The 18,229-nt window shown below is 36.1% G+C and overlaps 1 protein-coding gene across 1 annotated transcript; it reads left to right on the plus strand.

The window, feature by feature from the left end:
* Positions 1 to 824: 824 nt before the first annotated feature.
* Positions 825 to 13,053, plus strand: LOC107193434 (G-protein coupled receptor moody). Its single transcript, XM_015582877.1, has 4 exons — positions 825 to 1,034; positions 6,983 to 7,221; positions 9,552 to 9,864; positions 12,100 to 13,053. The coding sequence occupies exons 1-4, from the start codon at positions 825 to 827 to the stop codon at positions 13,051 to 13,053; spliced, it is 1,716 nt and encodes a 571-aa protein (XP_015438363.1).
* Positions 13,054 to 18,229: the final 5,176 nt, after the last annotated feature.

Below are 18,229 nucleotides of genomic sequence, written 5' to 3' on the forward strand. Positions count from 1 at the left end.
ACACATTTTTACTCAGAATTTGTTACTCTATCGATTATTTGATACCCAAAATCTATGGGTGCTCGAACTGATGCCCCTCAACTTGAATATAGCGATTTCAATATATTGATTATTATTTAAATATCTCGTTAACTATTGGGTTTAGAACGTACGAAGGTTAACACATTTTTACTCAGAATTTGTTACTCTATCGATTATTTGATACCCATAGTCTATGGGTGCTCGAACTGAAGCCCCTCAAATTTAATACAGCGATTTCAATACATTGATTATTATTTAAATATCTCGTTAACTATTGGGTTTAGAACGTACGAAGGTTAACACATTTTTACTCAGAATTTGTTACTCTATCGATTAGTTGATACCCAAAATCTATGGATGCTCGAACTGATGCCCCTCAAATTTAATATAGCGATTTCAATACATTGATTATTATTTAAATATCTCGTTAACTATTGAGTTTAGAACGTACGAAGGTTAACACATTTTTACCCAGAATTTGTTACTCTATCGATCTATGGTACAAAAATAGGTCATTCACTTAAAAAAAATCAAACTCACCTTGAAATCTCTGAAATGTCTCCACATACAAAAAAAGCACGTACCTTATACGATGTGCCCCTTAATCCCATTTAAGTTATACGCCTCAAAATTTTCATAAAATGTACCGTTAAGTCATTATTCGAGGTGATCAAGTTAGCTGAGAGCACCCTGTATATTTGATCGTCGCGAAATCGTTTTGTCCGGGTAGGCACGGCTGCGTCGCCGTGGGTTTGACGGCCCTGTTGCAAAACGATACCTGTCTCTGCCCATGCTGCCCGCAGATGGAGTACTGGATGGCGAGCAACGAGACCGGCCAGAACGACAGAACGGAGGCGCTCGAGGTGGTCCTTCAGGATCCAGGATCGGCGGTACTCTTCGTCGGTTATCCACGATGGCTGCTTTACTTCGCCGCCGGTTGCTGCGTGATTTTCATGGTTGTCGGTATACCGGGGAACCTTTTCACCATTATGGCGCTATCCCGGACCAGAAAGGTCAGTGTGTACGATCGACACGAATTTACTTATCATTTGTAATCTGCTTGGAATCTTTTTTTTGTTTTCTTTCTTTTTTATTCTTGCATTCCTTTTATTTTTCATTTCATTCTCGAATAGTAACTATTGAGTAGCGACAGACGAAGAGAAGGATGAAAGAATCTTCAATGTTGATGTAGCTTCGATCGAAGTTTTAATTATTTTCACAGTTTCGACAATCATATTAGTGATTATATACGACCCTTTTAATCATTTCAATGTGCAAATATATGTTGCATTTATGACAGTATAAAGTGCACGCAAAGATGATGATGATGATCGTATAATGTATAATAGATGAAAAGAATTTGCAATGTTGATGTAGCTTTGATCGAAGTTTTAATTGATTTCTAGAGTTTCGATAGTCGTATAAGTAATTATTGACAATCTTTTTAATAATTTGAATATGCAAATGTAGGTTACTTTCGCGACAGTATAAATTGAACGTAAATATGATGATGATCGAAAGAATCTCTAATCTTGATGTAGCTTTGATCGAGGTTTTCATGATTTCTATAGTTTCGACAGGAATATAAGTACTTATAAACCGTCTTTTATAATAAATTGAATATGTAAATGTGAGTTGCATTCACAACAGTATAAAAGTGAACATGGAGATGATGATAATCGTATAATAGATCGAAAGAATCTCCAACATTGATGTAAACTCGATCGAAGTTTTCATAATATCTACAGTTTCGACAGTCATATAAATAATTATACACCACTTTTTGAATAACTTCGATGTGCAGGTATACGTTGTACTCATGACAGTATAAAGTGAACGCAAAGATGATGAAGATGATCGTATGATAGATCGAAAGTACCTGCAACGTTGATGTAGATTTCATCAAAGCTTTCATACTATCTATTATACAGTCTCTACGGTCATATAATTGATTATAATTTCAATATCTATATTTTGATTGTACGGTTATACCGGGTGTCCCATTTAAATCGATCCCTTCGAATATCTCTGAAATTATTTGTGATACCGGAAAGTGTTTCAAACAAAAGTTGAATGGTATCGAGGGGGTAATAATTTCATTTCAACAGTTTTTTTGTAAATGGAGGCGTAGAGGACATACGAAGGTTAACTTTATTTTTTTAAAAGGAACTATATATATTTTAATGCACTGATCGAAGCAGTTCGTCATTTCCTCTACAAAATTATTACCTATTTATACCGAGGAACCATTAGTTTAGAAGATATTTTAATTCAAAAATTAGCGCAGTGGTTTAGTGATACGATCTTCCCGTCATAAAATTGATGTTCACAAGTACGTCCATAGACGTCGCATGTAATTTTGAAATTAAAATATCTCCTAAACGAGTAATTTTTCGATATAAATAGGTTAATAATTTTTTCCAGGGAATGACTAGCTGCATTCATCAATGCATTAAATAATATATAGTTCCATTTAAAAAAGTAAAGTTGACCTTCATATGTCCTCTATACCTCCACCTACAAAAAAACTATTGACATGAAATTATGCCCCCCTCGATACCAATCAACTTTTGTTTGAAACACTTTCCAGTATCACGAATAACTTCAGAGATATTCGAGAGGATCGATTTAAATTGGACACCCTGTATATTTATCAAGCCGTTCACCTCAGAGAAAAATCGTATGTTCAAAGGTATTTTGCCACTCTGACGGTGTTCTGGATTTGTATTGCGCAACGATAAACGTTCCGAGGTAGGGCGTGGATTACAGTAAAACCGTGGAATCTACCAGTGACGAATTTCTTACACGGAACGGGATATAGATTACACGTCGCGGTTCCTCGAGTTTCCAGTGCGTCTTACTCGCCACTATTAAATCCTAGACGTGTCCGTGTCAGAGAGAAGTGGTTCACCTCGGTGCTCGTTTTAGAACACAATGCCGTGCGTTCGTGATATCGATGTTTCAGCAAAAAACAAAAGAAATCTCCAATTTCCTCGACGATATTATCGAATTGAAATTTTTCATTGGAAAATTTTTCATCGTCGTGAAAAACCAAAATGATGGTCATAAGAAATACCGTTCAGTGGTGTAAAACAATTATATTAGAGGTTGAAATTGTATTCAGGTTAAAGTTGCGTAATATGAGAGCGATTTTTAAAAAACATAATTCGCGACTAAGAACACTTTTATCAACACTGGAACTATCGAATCCATCAAAATGACGGATTTCAGATATTTTATTTTACAATTACTGAAATCCTAATGATACTTTCATCGGAATTTTTGTGAACCTCTAATTTCTTATAAGCCTTATATTGTAGTGTACCAAGTTATATAGCATTATACATATATTGCATGTATTACTATCCCTAGAAGCAATTATTGTTGGTTTTTTCCTCCTGTTTTTTTTGTTCACAAATTGAACATATGAAATCTATTTCTTTAGCGCCACGGTCTTCGTGGGCCCATCGATAACACTTCATACGCTTAACCTATTGTTCACCGTGTACATCTAAAAAATAAGAAACAAAACATCTCATAATATGTAGTCTCCTATTTGGAAACGGAAACATAATACCTGTTAAGTAGCTTCGAGGTTAAGTTCCACTTATTTAAATTTGTTTCTTTTTTTTTTTATTCTTTTCCCAGGATTTAATACGGCGTTATTTGCAGAACGTCTCCGATCCAGCCAGATAAGACCGCCACGTCGTTACGATAACGTCCCGCCGCGCATACAAACAGTTCGTCTTTCTTCGAGCGAACCCACGGGGATTTATGTACGGGGACGATCTAGCAACGCGCGATGCATACATATAAACACGATTTGTTATTTTTTCTTTCAGTCGGTGACGAGCCTTGAAACGGTCGTAAAATTCACTCGGCTGGTCACAATTATTATCGTCGTTTGGGAGTCCCAAATTTGGGACCTTATTTCTCTGTGGTCGTAAGAAAAAACGTCGCATGTCGCAATTTCGAAAAATTTCAATTCATGCATTAATCGAGCTGTAGAATAAAGGATTTATGTATTTTTCGGAAAGAAAATGCATGAAAACAAAATTGTATATATTCAGAAAAACAATGCAGTTTAACCAAAGTCCAATATTCAATTTTTACCGACAGTGTTAGCATTATCCAGGGTGTATCAAGTGGAGGTTGCATGGATGGACTTTACACCCCTTTGTGTGAGTGCGTGTGAGGGTATGTGTGTGGACCAACCATGTAATCTCCACTTGGTACACACTGGATAATGCTAATGCTGTCGGCACTACGTTTTTGAAAGCTCATAATGCATTTGTAGCCCATAGGGTTCTGTGAAATACGATAGAAGACAAAACTTTCATCGGATCCAATGATTTTTCTATTTTAGTCTGAACCTAATAAGATACTTAAGAGCAAATATAAATTTATAGATATGCTCCTGTCTTTATAAATTACTCTAGAAAATCTTATTTTGCATAAATAATCCGCAGTCTGCTGATAACTCAGAAAATTTTCATCAAAACGAGATCACCAATCAGTGTTTTAGAAAGGCCACGTTGTCAGCTCTAACACTGCATGATAAAAAATGGAGAGTTCCATCTAAAAAAATCATTTTGACCTTGACGTCACCTCGACTCCTCCATTGAAGGTCAAATGGATATAACTATCCAATAGAAGTTTTAAAACCTTAAAACTAATGTCCGAAACATTTTTTCGGAAAAATGCTTCTTTTTTTTTTAGATATTTGATAGTTTCGGGACTTTTGGAGAACCCTGTACCCTCACGAGTAAACTCGGCTTTCACTAGGGGCAAACATGGCGTAAGAGTAAGAACCACCTAGCACTTGGTTAATTTGATTCAAGTACTGAAATAAATGTTAAAATGAATGTTAATTTGGCATGAATTTCAGAAACTTTCGAAATCAAGTGATAGGAGGCCCTTTCTCTACGACACTTTTTTCCATAGCGGAAGCCGAGTTTGCTCGCGAGGGTACGTATATGTTTGTGTATGTACATTCTGATAGAGAATTAAAATCTGTACATATAAACCCAGTATGTATATTAACATGGGCATAGGTAAGGGAGGTAGGGGGGCGTTCACCTGCCCCCACCCACCCACGTCCCTCCCTGGAGGGAAAAAAGTGGCCTTGTTCCTACTCTAGAAGGGAAATAATTGGATTTTGCATTCCCCTTCTCCCCCAAAGAAGAAAAATAATATTATGAAATTTACCTTAAGATTAGATTTTGTCAACCCCCCTCCCAACCCTCCCTCCGACTGTAGCTGGCTACGCCCATGTGTATTGAGATTTCAAGTTGATGAGAAATATAAGGAGTCAGAAAAATGGTAACTTCTTTATCCGTTACTGTACGTTAATAATCATAAATTTTCATTTATACCACGATTCTTGTTACCGAGACAAATATTTTTCATTATTAATGTGAATTCGTTCTCTATAGGATTAAATTCATCTTTACCACCCAGGATTGTATATAATGTGTATTCAACCGTAAATATATGAATCCTATAGCCACGCCATGGACGCCATTTTGTTCAACTAGTCCCTGCGTGTCGGTCACCACCGTTCGACCATTGTTCCATATGGTAATGACCATGCTTTTCTATAAATAGCACGGCGACGCAATAACGAAAACGAGGCAACGATCCGGAAGGTCATCGGCGCCGTTTATTATTGAAAACGACATTTTCGAAATTAGATATATTTTACGCCGTCCGACCAACGTTCCTTGCGAAAACGGGGGTGTCGTACTCTCGCGATTCCCCTATTAGGGCTGTTACGAATATTCAAACAGCAGTAGAATTTAAATTTCATATTTGAATCATTCGAATATTCGAATATTCCGAAAAATTTTATGTATTCGGTGTATTCCTGGTGTTCATGGTATTCGTGGTATTTGTTGTATTCGAGGTATATCTACGCATAGATTCTATAAGGTTCGAAAACAATGGAAAAATAAAAAAACGTTGGTTAAATACAGTTTTCGATTTTCTGAGACAAAGAGGTCTAATCCTGTGGATGCTCTGTGGAGGTTATTCCGGCATTCAAAGTGTTAAAATTAATTTTCAGTAGGATAGACACACCAATGTTGAACACTTAAGAGATTTTGTAACTATTAAAGTCGAATTTTATATGATAATAACATTAATAAATATTTGGCACATGAAAATTAGATTTTTGAATATTTACACCTTTGTATACCGTATATATTTCAATTTGGAAAATTGGAATAATAAAATTAATTGAACTAAAAACAAAAAATACAGATTTCACCAGTGAATGAACAATATTAAGTAAATGAACATTTCTAACTAATGGCGCGAAAAATGTTTAAATATGAAACAAGGAATTGAAAAAGATCAACATTTAATCATTTGCTTATTGCAATAACTTAACATATTCGTTTTTATATATAACCCAGATACCACATAAGGCCTTGAAAACGGCCATTTTACGGCTATTTTAAGGCGCCTTTAAGCCGTCTCCAAGGCGTCATTAGGCGTCATCTGGGAATGTTCATTCACTGGTACGTGTTCATGTATTGGTGCATCCACCCTAGGTCTTATGTAGCCAATTTCGCGTATCCTATTTTTTTTGTATTCAAGCATATCGTGACCTTAATAAGTAAAACTCGTAACTCCATTTAACGAAACTTTATAGAAGAGCAATAAAACGGTTTAGAATTAATTGAACTTATTAAATTATTGAAAATAAGTAAATTTTTTGAACTTTATTTAATTTGCAGGAGTTGCAGAATTATTTCGGAAAATGTATTTATTTTGAGTGCTTTGACTGACATTAAAATGCAAAATTAGCCCAAAAGTAGAGTTACAAGGTTCACTTATTAAAGTCACGATATATAAAGCAGAAAATTGAAATTCTAACGAATCTTTTCCATGACCCCAATACCGATAAATTGATTTAGTACAATTAATCAATATCTTGTTCTGTTTTCATTTTTTACAGCTGAGAAACGCAACTGCGATCTTCATAATGAATCTATCGATCTCCGATCTAATGTTCTGCTGTTTCAATCTACCCCTCGCCACGTCAACGTTCTGGCATAGTTCCTGGCGTCACGGGCCGCTGTTGTGCCGATTGTTCCCTCTGTTGCGATACGGACTGGTCGCAGTAAGCCTGTTCACGATCCTAGCGATCACGATCAATCGTTACGTGATGATAGGTCATCCCAGATTATATCCCAAGTAAGTCGTTCACGCGTCACATAAACTAATTTCGGGTAAGTGTATTTAAAAAGTTCTTGTTTGTGCTGTGAAATGTATTGTGGAGTGTAAAATATGCAATAAATATTAGTTTTTTCCACTGCACTGAGTTATCGACGCTTGTACATATACATTACTACGTTTGTTGGCCCCAACTTACACTTTCGACGTTGATCACTCGGTTACGAAGGAAAGACTGACGCGGCTTAATAGCGGAAAACTTAACGACAGTCCTTAACTTTTTCTCCCTCCTACGGTCCTGACACCTTCGCTTGACCTGGACAGGTATATATTGTAAACATTCTAAGAACAACTGGGGTCTGTTAAACTTCGCGATGTATTTGAGGGTTAAGAGTATACAGTAAAACCTGTTTTTATGCGGTAGATAGGGACCGCATAAAAGAAACCGCACAAAAAAATATTCGGAAATTTCATAAATACTACATATAATAAACAACTTTGTACGACATACTACAGAAATTTTTTTTTATGCGGCGGAGAGGGACCGCATAAAAAAAGTCGCACTTAGAAAATACGTCAATTATTTACGAAATACATGAGAAAGTGCTTCCAAACAAAATAAATAATTAAATTACACATTATAAAAACATTTAATTTTTCATTGTATACATGGAGAAGTTTTCAAAATGCACATTACATAATTCACTGCTAGTCGTCGTAATCCTTAACGCGCATCTTCTTGTGATGAATTGGTTCACCATCTGCTAGTCTATTTAATATTAGATTTTTTGTTTCTAATGGAATTGTCTTTCTTTTCACTTTTTTTTGGCTACAATTATTCATTTTAAGGGAGTACATATGTTTAAAAATAAAATGAAAATCATAAAAACTATATACAAATAGAAACAAAAGTAATTAATTTATTTACCTTTAATCTCACTATAAAATGAATCCTTAATCACGTGAGTCGTGGATAAAACTCGGAATACGAAGCGTATGCTGCTAGCGCGTCGAGCGAAAATAATTGAATGTACATTGTCGGGAAACTGTTTAAACCAAATGAACAGAGCATCTTGAAGTGTATATTTATATGTACACTGATAGAAAACATTACAGTAATGCCAACGCCGTTGAAATTCATATACCGCATAAAAAAAATCGCACAAAAATAAAATCGCACAAAACAAATCGCATAAAAATAAAATCGTATAGAAAAGAACCGCACAAAAACAGGTTTTACTGTATACCTACTATTGTAAACAAAATGGTAAGGCAGTGGCTTCACTAAGGGGTTGCGTTGAGTGTAGCCTGGGTGACACCTAATATTTTAAAACGTATGTTAAAAAATTACATTTTTGCCAAGTTTAAGACTGTAAGCATTTTTCTACAATAAGTAATATCCCCTACCTAGATAGCACATGACACCTTGAGGGTGCCCATTTTACGGCTATTTTAGGTCTGAGGCCCCTTTAAGCCGTCTTAAGCCGTCTATGTGTTATCTGGGTATGAACTCTTAAAACCTTGCTTTCTAACGACCAAATATTTCATACACATATTTAATATTGAGGGAAATGGTGTGACACCATGAATTACAATGCTACGAACGGCACAACGTAAGACAAGGGGTTAAACGAGCCATCGATTGTGTCGTGTAATTTTTCATCTTAAAATAAATCAAATGTGTGAATAAATGATTAAATCCACTAATTCCCTACGTTTTAAGTATTGAAATATTCGATTTAAGTTCGAACTCCAAGTAAAAAGAACGGAAATGAGATATATTGACATGACGCCTTAAACACGTCCATTTTACGGCTTTTAAGTATTCAAATATTCCATTTAAATTCGAATTCCCTATAAGTAGGAAGAACGGAAATGAGATATATTGACATGACGCCTTGAAGACGTCCATTTTACGGCTTTTAAGTATTCAAATATTCGATTTAAGTTCGAATTCCCTATAAGTAGGAAGAACGGAAATGAGATATATTGACATGACGCCTTAAACACGTCCATTTTACGGCTTTTAAGTATTCAAATATTCGATTTAAGTTCGAATTCCTTATAAGTAGGAAGAACGGAAATGAGATATATTGACATGACGCCTTGAAGCCGGCCATTTTACGGATATTTTAGGTCTAAGGCGCCTTTAAGCCGTTTTCAAAGGCGTCATTCGGCGTTATGTGCTATCTGGGTATCGAAATGATGCGACCAATTTGTCATATTTACCCATTTTACGGATATTTTAGGTCTAAGGCGCCTTTAAGCCGTTTTCAAGGCGTCATTCGGCGTTATGTGCTATCTGGGTATCGAAATGATGCGACCAATTTGTCATATTTTTCTGTTTTCAGACTGTACAAACAGAAATATTTAATACCAATGGTCTTCAGCATATGGATCGTCGCTTTTGGTGTTCTCGTCGTCACTTGGTTCGAAACATGGGGCCGTTTCGGACTGGACACCGCCATTGGTTCTTGCTCGATATTGCCGGACGTGCACGGTCGGAGCCCTAAAGAATTTCTCTTCGTTGTTGCTTTCTTGATTCCCTGCATCGCGATCGTCGTTTGTTACGCCAGGATTTTCTACATCGTCCGAAAAACCGCCTGTAGAAGCAGGAAAAGAAATCTGATTGGGAACACTAATGCCATGCAAGTCAACCACGAGGTGAGAATTAAAAGGAAATGTACATAACCTAGATAGCACATGACGCCTTAAAGACGCCCATTTTACGGCTATTTTAGGTCTAAGGCGTATTTAAGCCGTCTTCAAGGCGTCATTGGGCATTATGTGCTATCTGGGAAGGTACATTTCTTTTTAATCGTGAAATGAAAGTACGTTCCTCGAGTTTGAAATTAAGAGCTTGACAAATAAAAAACTCCATTAATAATTAATTAACACTGAAGTAACAAAACTTTAATAATCGAATAAAAAGTGATTTCATCTGTTTTTTCATGATTTTCCTCCATTAATCATTTTTGGAACTACGTCTATGCTCTTTACATTTCAATTTACGGAGTTTGGCACACGAGTACTTCTTTGAAAAATTGTATAAACATTAACCGACTCGACATTATCCATTAACAATTATGATCTTTTGCATTTTTACGGAACTTTCTTACATTTTCTGGAACACAAAAAATAAAGCAGTTTAAAAACGTTTGTTGCGTCATCTATGGCGAAACTTCCAAGCTAGTAGCTAATGAATTCTCGTGAGTGTTGTTAGATGACAGCACTATCGTCTGTGTACCGGAAATCTGATTCTGTTCCGTTTCCGGAAACAAATTTAAATCCTTGTGCAAACACTATACAGTAAATTTCAATAACTTTTTACAATGATACAAACTATAATTTTACGATATTCATAATTTTGGACTGTACGATAATTTCTAGATAGAACATTACAAACAAAGACGTTACAAAAATGACTGAATATTACAGATTACAGGCTCCGTACAACGAAGTAACGGATGTTTATTAATTTTTTAACAATTCATACTTGACACTTTAAATGGTCCATAGAACTATTACACAGCTCGGCCTGCCTAAATATTTCGAAATACATATCTACAAAAATTGCTTTTATTATTAGACTACAGATGTTATGCATTTATCATAAATAAGAATGTGCTAAAAATAATACAGAATAAATTTTATTACGGACTACTGTACATTTCACTTTATTTTGGTCTCAGTAGTGGATCCAGGTGTCTTTTAGGAGGGGCGAATTCAAGAGTTTTTTTTCAAAGATGAGGGGGAGCTATCCAGGAGCCTTTCTTGGGGGTGGGGGGCGACATGAGTAAAAGTACATAGGTACATTTTTTTGATCCACCCTTTATAGGTATACGTGACATAATGTTTTTATATTTGATTACTTTTGGAGGAAGGGTGATTGCCCCTATCGTTTCCCTCTGGATCCGTCACTGTTTGAACTTACAACACTTATATAAAGGAAATGTATGTGACTTAATTTTAGTAAATATTTACAATAAGGGAGCCACCCCCGATTTCGATGATTTTTCAATAAGTTGTCAAGGTCATCACTCCGAGGGCCGCCGTTTGTAAAAAAGTTATTATCAAAAGAAGTTTAAGTAAATAATTATTCAGACGTTTGGCCTTCCCACCGATTTCGATGCGCTAAAGTCAAAAACACATTTTTTTTTAAATTACTAATAAGACCAAACAATCATCCCCTAAAACAATAGACCAGCCTCTACTTAAGGTGATGTAAAAATGCTTACAAAATAGTTCTCCGAAACAGTGCGAAGTTCTATTTTTTTTTATTTTCCTTCAGAATTGGTTAGATACAGTTCAAGAAAAATGTATCATTGGTCTCTTATTCAATTTTTAGTAAACAACATTTCATAACTGAAACTTTCTCAAGGTCACTCAGAAGGATGACCTTGACAACACATGTCAAGGTCAAGGTCATCGGTCATTTTACTTATAAATACTACTAAAGTACGGTACTAAACTTTTTTTGTTAATAACTTTTTCACAAACGGTGATCTCCAATGAAAACCTTCGCAATACTATCCAGGGCGAGGACCTTGACAACAAATAAAAAAAATCATCGTAATCGGAGGTGGCTACCTTATTGTACATATTTTCCATAAAAGCGTGAATTTGTATAAAGATCTGCAGTCTATTCGTTACATGTAGTACATTCTCGATGAGTGTTCGAAGACTGCTCGGCACTGACAAGGAGAGATCCCCAGGTGTAACGCTGACTTTTTAATCAGGTTTAGCATAGTGATAGAGTTTGGAATTTTAAAGCCAATAATATTTTTTTCAGTCACATATGGGCATTAATTTATGAAATATCTAATGCCCAGTGCCGAGGAGCCTTCGAGCACTTATTGAGAATTTACTGTATTCCCGTATTCTGTACGTTCGTTCCAGCAACGCTCGGTGTCTCCTCGGATGCAAGACGAGGAGCTCTCCGTGCTGGGTTCGAGTTGCGCCCCCAGCGTCGTTTGCTCGAACTTCTCGTCGAAACGGGCGACACCGCCGTCGAATCGACTGAACTGTTCGCGAACACCATCTAGGTCAGCGATCGAAGAGTCCCTGTCCGAGTTACAAGCCCCGTCTAAAGAATCGGAGGACAACGAAAAGGCCAATGAAATTAGAAAACTGTCGGAAGAAAATCGTGACGACGACCAATCGTCGCCAATTACTGGGTATCTACGTGTCTGTGATAAAACGAACCTCAGTTTCGATATAAAAATCGACGACATACCGTACGTCGACGAGCGAGACGACTCTGGCGAAATGGATGCCGCGTTCCCGCTCAACGATCGTGAAACGACCAAAGAGTCGACGACGAAAGGCGGTCCCACGACGGCACGAAACAAGCTCGAAAGAATGGCCAGTAGGGCGTCGTTTATAATCGAGTCGTCGGCTCTCTGGGTGCAACGGTTGAACTCGAAAGTGTCCGCGGACAGCGATCGATTGGAGAGCGTTCGATCGTCCACCACGCCGGAACGATCGGTCAAAGATGGACAAACCGTGATCACGCGACACGGATCGAGGTACCTCAGGAACGGACGAAAGTCGAGGAACGGAAATGGTCTACCACCGCGGATGAGCAACAAAGACAAGAAACTGTTGAAAATGATTCTGGTGATATTCTCGTCGTTCCTTGTTTGTTACCTACCGATCACCGTCACGAAAACGTTCCGTAACGCGATCGATTGGCGGGGCCTGAACATCGCCGGATACGTGCTGATCTATCTGACCACGTGCATAAATCCAGTGGTATACGTGATCATGAGCTCCGAGTACAGGACAGCCTACAAGGATGTGTTGTTTTGCAGGAACGACTCGAGAACGAGGAACGGAGCGAGGAAACATTGAGGTTATGTGTTTTTAGGCTGACGCTGGGTTGTTCGAAGCAGTTTAAGGTGAGTATCCTCGTATCGTATCACTATACGATACATTTTTATACGCAAGGATGCAACGCTTGCCCCTCCTCATTGATACACAACAATGATATGACACGAGGATACGCAACAAATGGATGCGCACTGATTTTAATATATCGAAAAACTCGCGGTACGGGCTAGAATGACACATCTGATGAACAGATATGCCAAGTTCGAACTAAATCGATCAATTAGTTTTTAAGTTATCATGGCCGCCGATTAAGAAAAAGTAGTTGCGAGAAAAACGCGATCAAAGTTTCCAGTACTGTTTTAGAGCATAGAAAGAGAAATGTTTCATACTTACAACTAATCACGTTTAATTATTATTCCATAATCGGGCAGAAAAGTGTCTGCATTGAAAATTCTTATTTAATAATAAATATCCAAAAATTGTATAATAAATTTAATAACAATAATAATGGATTTATTAATAATAATGAAAAAGTTTTATTAGAAAAATTGTAAAATTAGCGCCGGACGAAAAGCTTGACCATTCGCGAGGTGAGACCTAACCTAATCCAGGCTAAATGCGCTGGACCCAAACAGTAAATATATTTTGCGTAAGCACTGTGTTAACAACCGTTTTACAATAAATTATAAAAGTAATAATGTGTATTATTTAGAACGATTACAAGGTAAAATGTATTATACAGGGTAATACGAAAAAAGGCTTCATAACTTCTGGGGTAGATAGTGCTTGCCTAATAAACATCGGTCGAAAAACTAATATTTTCAAAGCTATAAACAATTTTCGGTTTCGGTCAAAGCACCTTATCATTTCTTCGTTTCCTGATTACTGAAGATTTTTTCACAATTCCTATTAGTTTTTTTTTACAATTCTCTTCAACGTTTCCATACGGTACAATAGCTCCCGAACCGAGAAAGTCACTTGCTTTGACTGAAACCGAAAATTGTTTGTAACTTTAAAAATGTTATTTTGTTCCACTCATGTTTATTAGAACTTGTTTTCATCACTTGGCAAGTACTATCTACCTCAGCAGTTATGCACCATTTTTGTGTTTCACCCTGTCTATTATTTGACTCGAAACGTATTAAAATTTTATTCGATGATCCCATCCTCCTCCACTTCTCCGAGGAAACGTGACGTTCTTCTTAATCAGACTTTCGGGCTCTTTTAAATGAAAGAGATTTTTTACCGTTCTGTGAAGAACAAACCTAGATAGCACATGACGCCTTGCAGACGCCTATTCTACGGCTGTTTTAGGTCTGAGGCGTCTTTAAGCCGTCTTGAAGGCGTCATTGAGCGTCATGTGCTATCTGGAAACAAATTGAAGTTTTCGTTACAAAATATCGTTTATTCGTAGTTTAATTGATACTCTTATTACAATTAAATGTACAACGACACTTGAAATTGAATGAAACAGAAAATCAATACAGTAGCACGTGTACAATGTTCGTAAAGAATTTGTAACGTATTAAGTTTTATACATTATGTGTACGAAACAGTAAGTGGCTGTTTTCTTAACTATAATCCGTATTAACCGTCCAACGTTTTGGCATTGTCCCGTATAGCAATTTAAATGCGTACAGCTATTACTTTCCCGCGCACCTAATACATTAAATATAAACAAGCAGAAAATAGGAACTTCTATTAGTTTCCTCTCTATTCCTTCCTTCTAACATTCTTTACGCGGTGTCTTTACAATAACGTTAGGTGTATATATCAAATCATAAACAATTTGCTATGGTATTAGAGACAAAAAAATATAAATAGTACTAGAGACCAAAAAAAAAACTGATCACCCAAAAATTGAACAATATTTACACGATAAACAAGATGGGAATATGAAGATAAAGCTAGATCTTGATCTTCGTAAATTCCTGACGATTGTATGTACCCAACCAGCTAAACCTGCACATCCAGATTTTGTCGAATGCCTGTTATAAGCTTTTGTAATCATAATGGCTACAGATTTGATGCAGGATGTGCTATAAATAATTTGAGCGCAGATTAACGGCAGAATCTGCAACATAGCTTAGGTTATAAATTGACTTAGGTTAGTTCGCCTGGGTTGTGTTGCAGAATCTGCCGCAAATCTGTTTCACGATTCTGTCAACACTCTGCCTTCAAAACCCAAACCAAAGGCGGAAATAGATGACTATGAATTTGTAGACAGATATTGTTACTATCTGCTGCCAATCTGCACGCAAAAGGTTATCTGGGTACATACATAAGTGTAAAATTGTTATCTCAATATTACCAAACATGGACGGAATAATTTAAACGTTTTATTAACAATAATAAGCTAACGAAATCTCGTTTGAGGTCACTTTTTCGTACTCAACGTAAACGTCAGGTCCAATCGACATTGTTCTAAATTCGTAATTATGCGTTGCATATAAGATCGATGCAGAAAATACTATTTACACACGTTTATTGATTTCAAACGGTTATTCAGCTCGTCGGATTACACTATCGAAATTTCTATTCAACTGTGCAAACAATTACAACTTTCTATTCGTTCTATGTTTCTCACTTCGTTTCAAATGATCAATACAAAAAGAATATTGTGTGTGCAATTATATTTTGTATTCGTTCGTACCATACACTGTGGATCATTGAAAGATCTGAAATTTTCTGAATAATAAATTCGATAAACTTCAACAATAATTGTCAAACACACTGTAAATCATCTATCAATATTCAGACAATTTCTGTCAAGTGGTGATCCTTACGGAGCCCATTTATTCGTCGTTACATTCAACGAATTCGAATGCAGTGAATTGAAAAATGTTAAAGAATCCGTTTGACTTGAATGATTCGATCGAATAATCAATTTAATTCGGTTAAGGGCGCTTCTCGGTCAGATCGTGCGGAAAAGAGGTGATTTTTACGATTCTTTCTGAAAAAAAAGTGCAATGTGAGGTAACGAAAGATTTTATACTCTGTTGTCACTACAAATGTGGAGTAAAAGAAGTTACCTTATTTAATTCTTATGCGCTAAAAACAATTTTTTAATTAATTTTGTTTCATTTTTATGTACTGTAAAAGTCAAAGTCTTGAACTATCTAAAAAAAAAAACGAAAAAAATTCTTTAATCTCACACGAATGGCTATCGCCTAAATTTTTGACATTCTTAAAAAAAAAAACAATTGGACAATGATTGCCATATGTTTAAACAAAACATTCCCGAAAGTGGGTCTTCATCGCACAAGTGCACGTTAAACAAATTGAGTGCTTGAAAATTTATAATTACGGTTAAGACGGAAACGAGTGTAATTAGGAATAGAATTCCGTTTGAATTTTTTAAACCGGTCAAGGATTGCATTTTGTTACAGTGGCGATAAGTTTTCAGATGTTGTTAAATGAAAATATGAAAGGAAAAGTTTTTGTATTGTTTTTTTAAATTTCACCGGAAAGTGTACTTAAAACTGATACGTTGCACAAACACCGACAGTACAACTAAAACTGCGTTTACACTGTATATTAAAACAGTGTTATATGTATAACAAATTGTTATACAACTTCGCTATATAACATTTTTTATCACTTGTTACAAGATTATACCTTCTGAACACACTCGATGGATAACATATAACTTGCTGTATGACACGAAAAATGTTATATAAGATTTTTTTTTTTGTTTTTCTAGCAAGTTTTATAACATTGCTATATAACCTGTTATGCTATATAGTGTAGACGCAGCTTAACGTGATATGGCATATAGTGTAGACGCAGTTTAACGCGTGATCCGGCCCCTCCCTGACATCGAACCGCAAAGACGAGCCTAAATTCCTCGAGCTCACGTAGCACAGTGCGTTGTCTAGAGCACAAAAGTAGAAAAATTCAACTTTTATGTTGGTATTATTCGATCTCCCAGGAGTGTTCGTAGGTTGATACAATTAGAGTAATAAATTAGTATTAGTAAAACAAGTGAATGAGTGTAAACAATCTCAGTCCACGTGTTGCTTGCGTGTCAAAAATTTCAGTCGATGTTCATATTCTAATTGAGCTACAGTGCCTATTCTGTAGAATTGAAAATGTTTTATTATACCCACTGGCGTGTGTTATTGAAGGTAATTATATACACGTATGTACTCTTTGTTTTGACATCGATTTGCTTTTTCCTTCCACTTTCTTGAAGTCAAACTACATAGTAACGTAGAATTGCACGCTTTTGCTAACTTTAAGCAAGCACATGAGGGTTCCACTATTAAAGGTCGTTGGATTGCTCTTGATCTTAGCTATTACGCCACTTCCATAAAAAAATTTATAATCCCATTTTCAAAAAAACATCGTTGACCTTGAAATTTTGAAAAATATGACCTTGAGAAAAATGTTTGCTTATCATCATTTAATCAAATAATACTGTCCCCTCATATTTCTTTGTACCTTCAGAAACATGTGACATATTAAAGGTGCTCATGTTAGGTGGAACATCCTGTACACAGGTGTTAGCTTATTTGATCACCTCGAATAATGACTTAACGGTACACTTTATGAAAATTTGAGGTGTGGAACTTAAAGTGCTTTTTTGTGGGTGGTGGCATTTCAGAGATTTCCTTGATTTTTTTTAAACAGAACGACCTATGTTTTGTACCATAGATCGATAGAGTATCAAATTCGGAGTAAAAATGTGTTGACCTTCATACGTCCTGAACTTAATAGTTAACGAGATATTTACAAAATAATCACTATATTGAAATCGTTGTATTGAAGTTGAGGGGCATCAGTTCGAGCACTTAGAGCTTCCAGATAGTAAGTACGTATTAAAAATTATTTTGTAAATATCTCGTTAACTATTTGGTTTAGAACGTATGAAGGTCAACACATTTTTACTCAGAATTTGATACTCTATCGATCTATGGTACCAAAAATAAATCATTCCGTTAAAAACAATCAAGGTGACCTTGAAATCTCTGAAATGCCTCCACCGACAAAAAAAGCACATACTTTATAAGATGTGCCCCTTGCTGTTATTTAACTTCCCCGCCTCAAAATTTTCATAAAGTGTACTGTTAAGTCGTTATTTGAGGTGAACAAGTTAGCTGAGACGTCCTGTATATACATACTTTGTACTCAGAAGCACTGTGCGTCTCGCACGGGAATCAACCTAACCTCAAAAACGAAATGAGATGGTGCATTA

The sequence above is a fragment of the Dufourea novaeangliae genome, unplaced genomic scaffold, assembly GCF_001272555.1.
Source record: "Dufourea novaeangliae isolate 0120121106 unplaced genomic scaffold, ASM127255v1 scaffold6, whole genome shotgun sequence".
Classification (NCBI taxonomy): Eukaryota; Metazoa; Arthropoda; class Insecta; order Hymenoptera; family Halictidae; genus Dufourea; species Dufourea novaeangliae.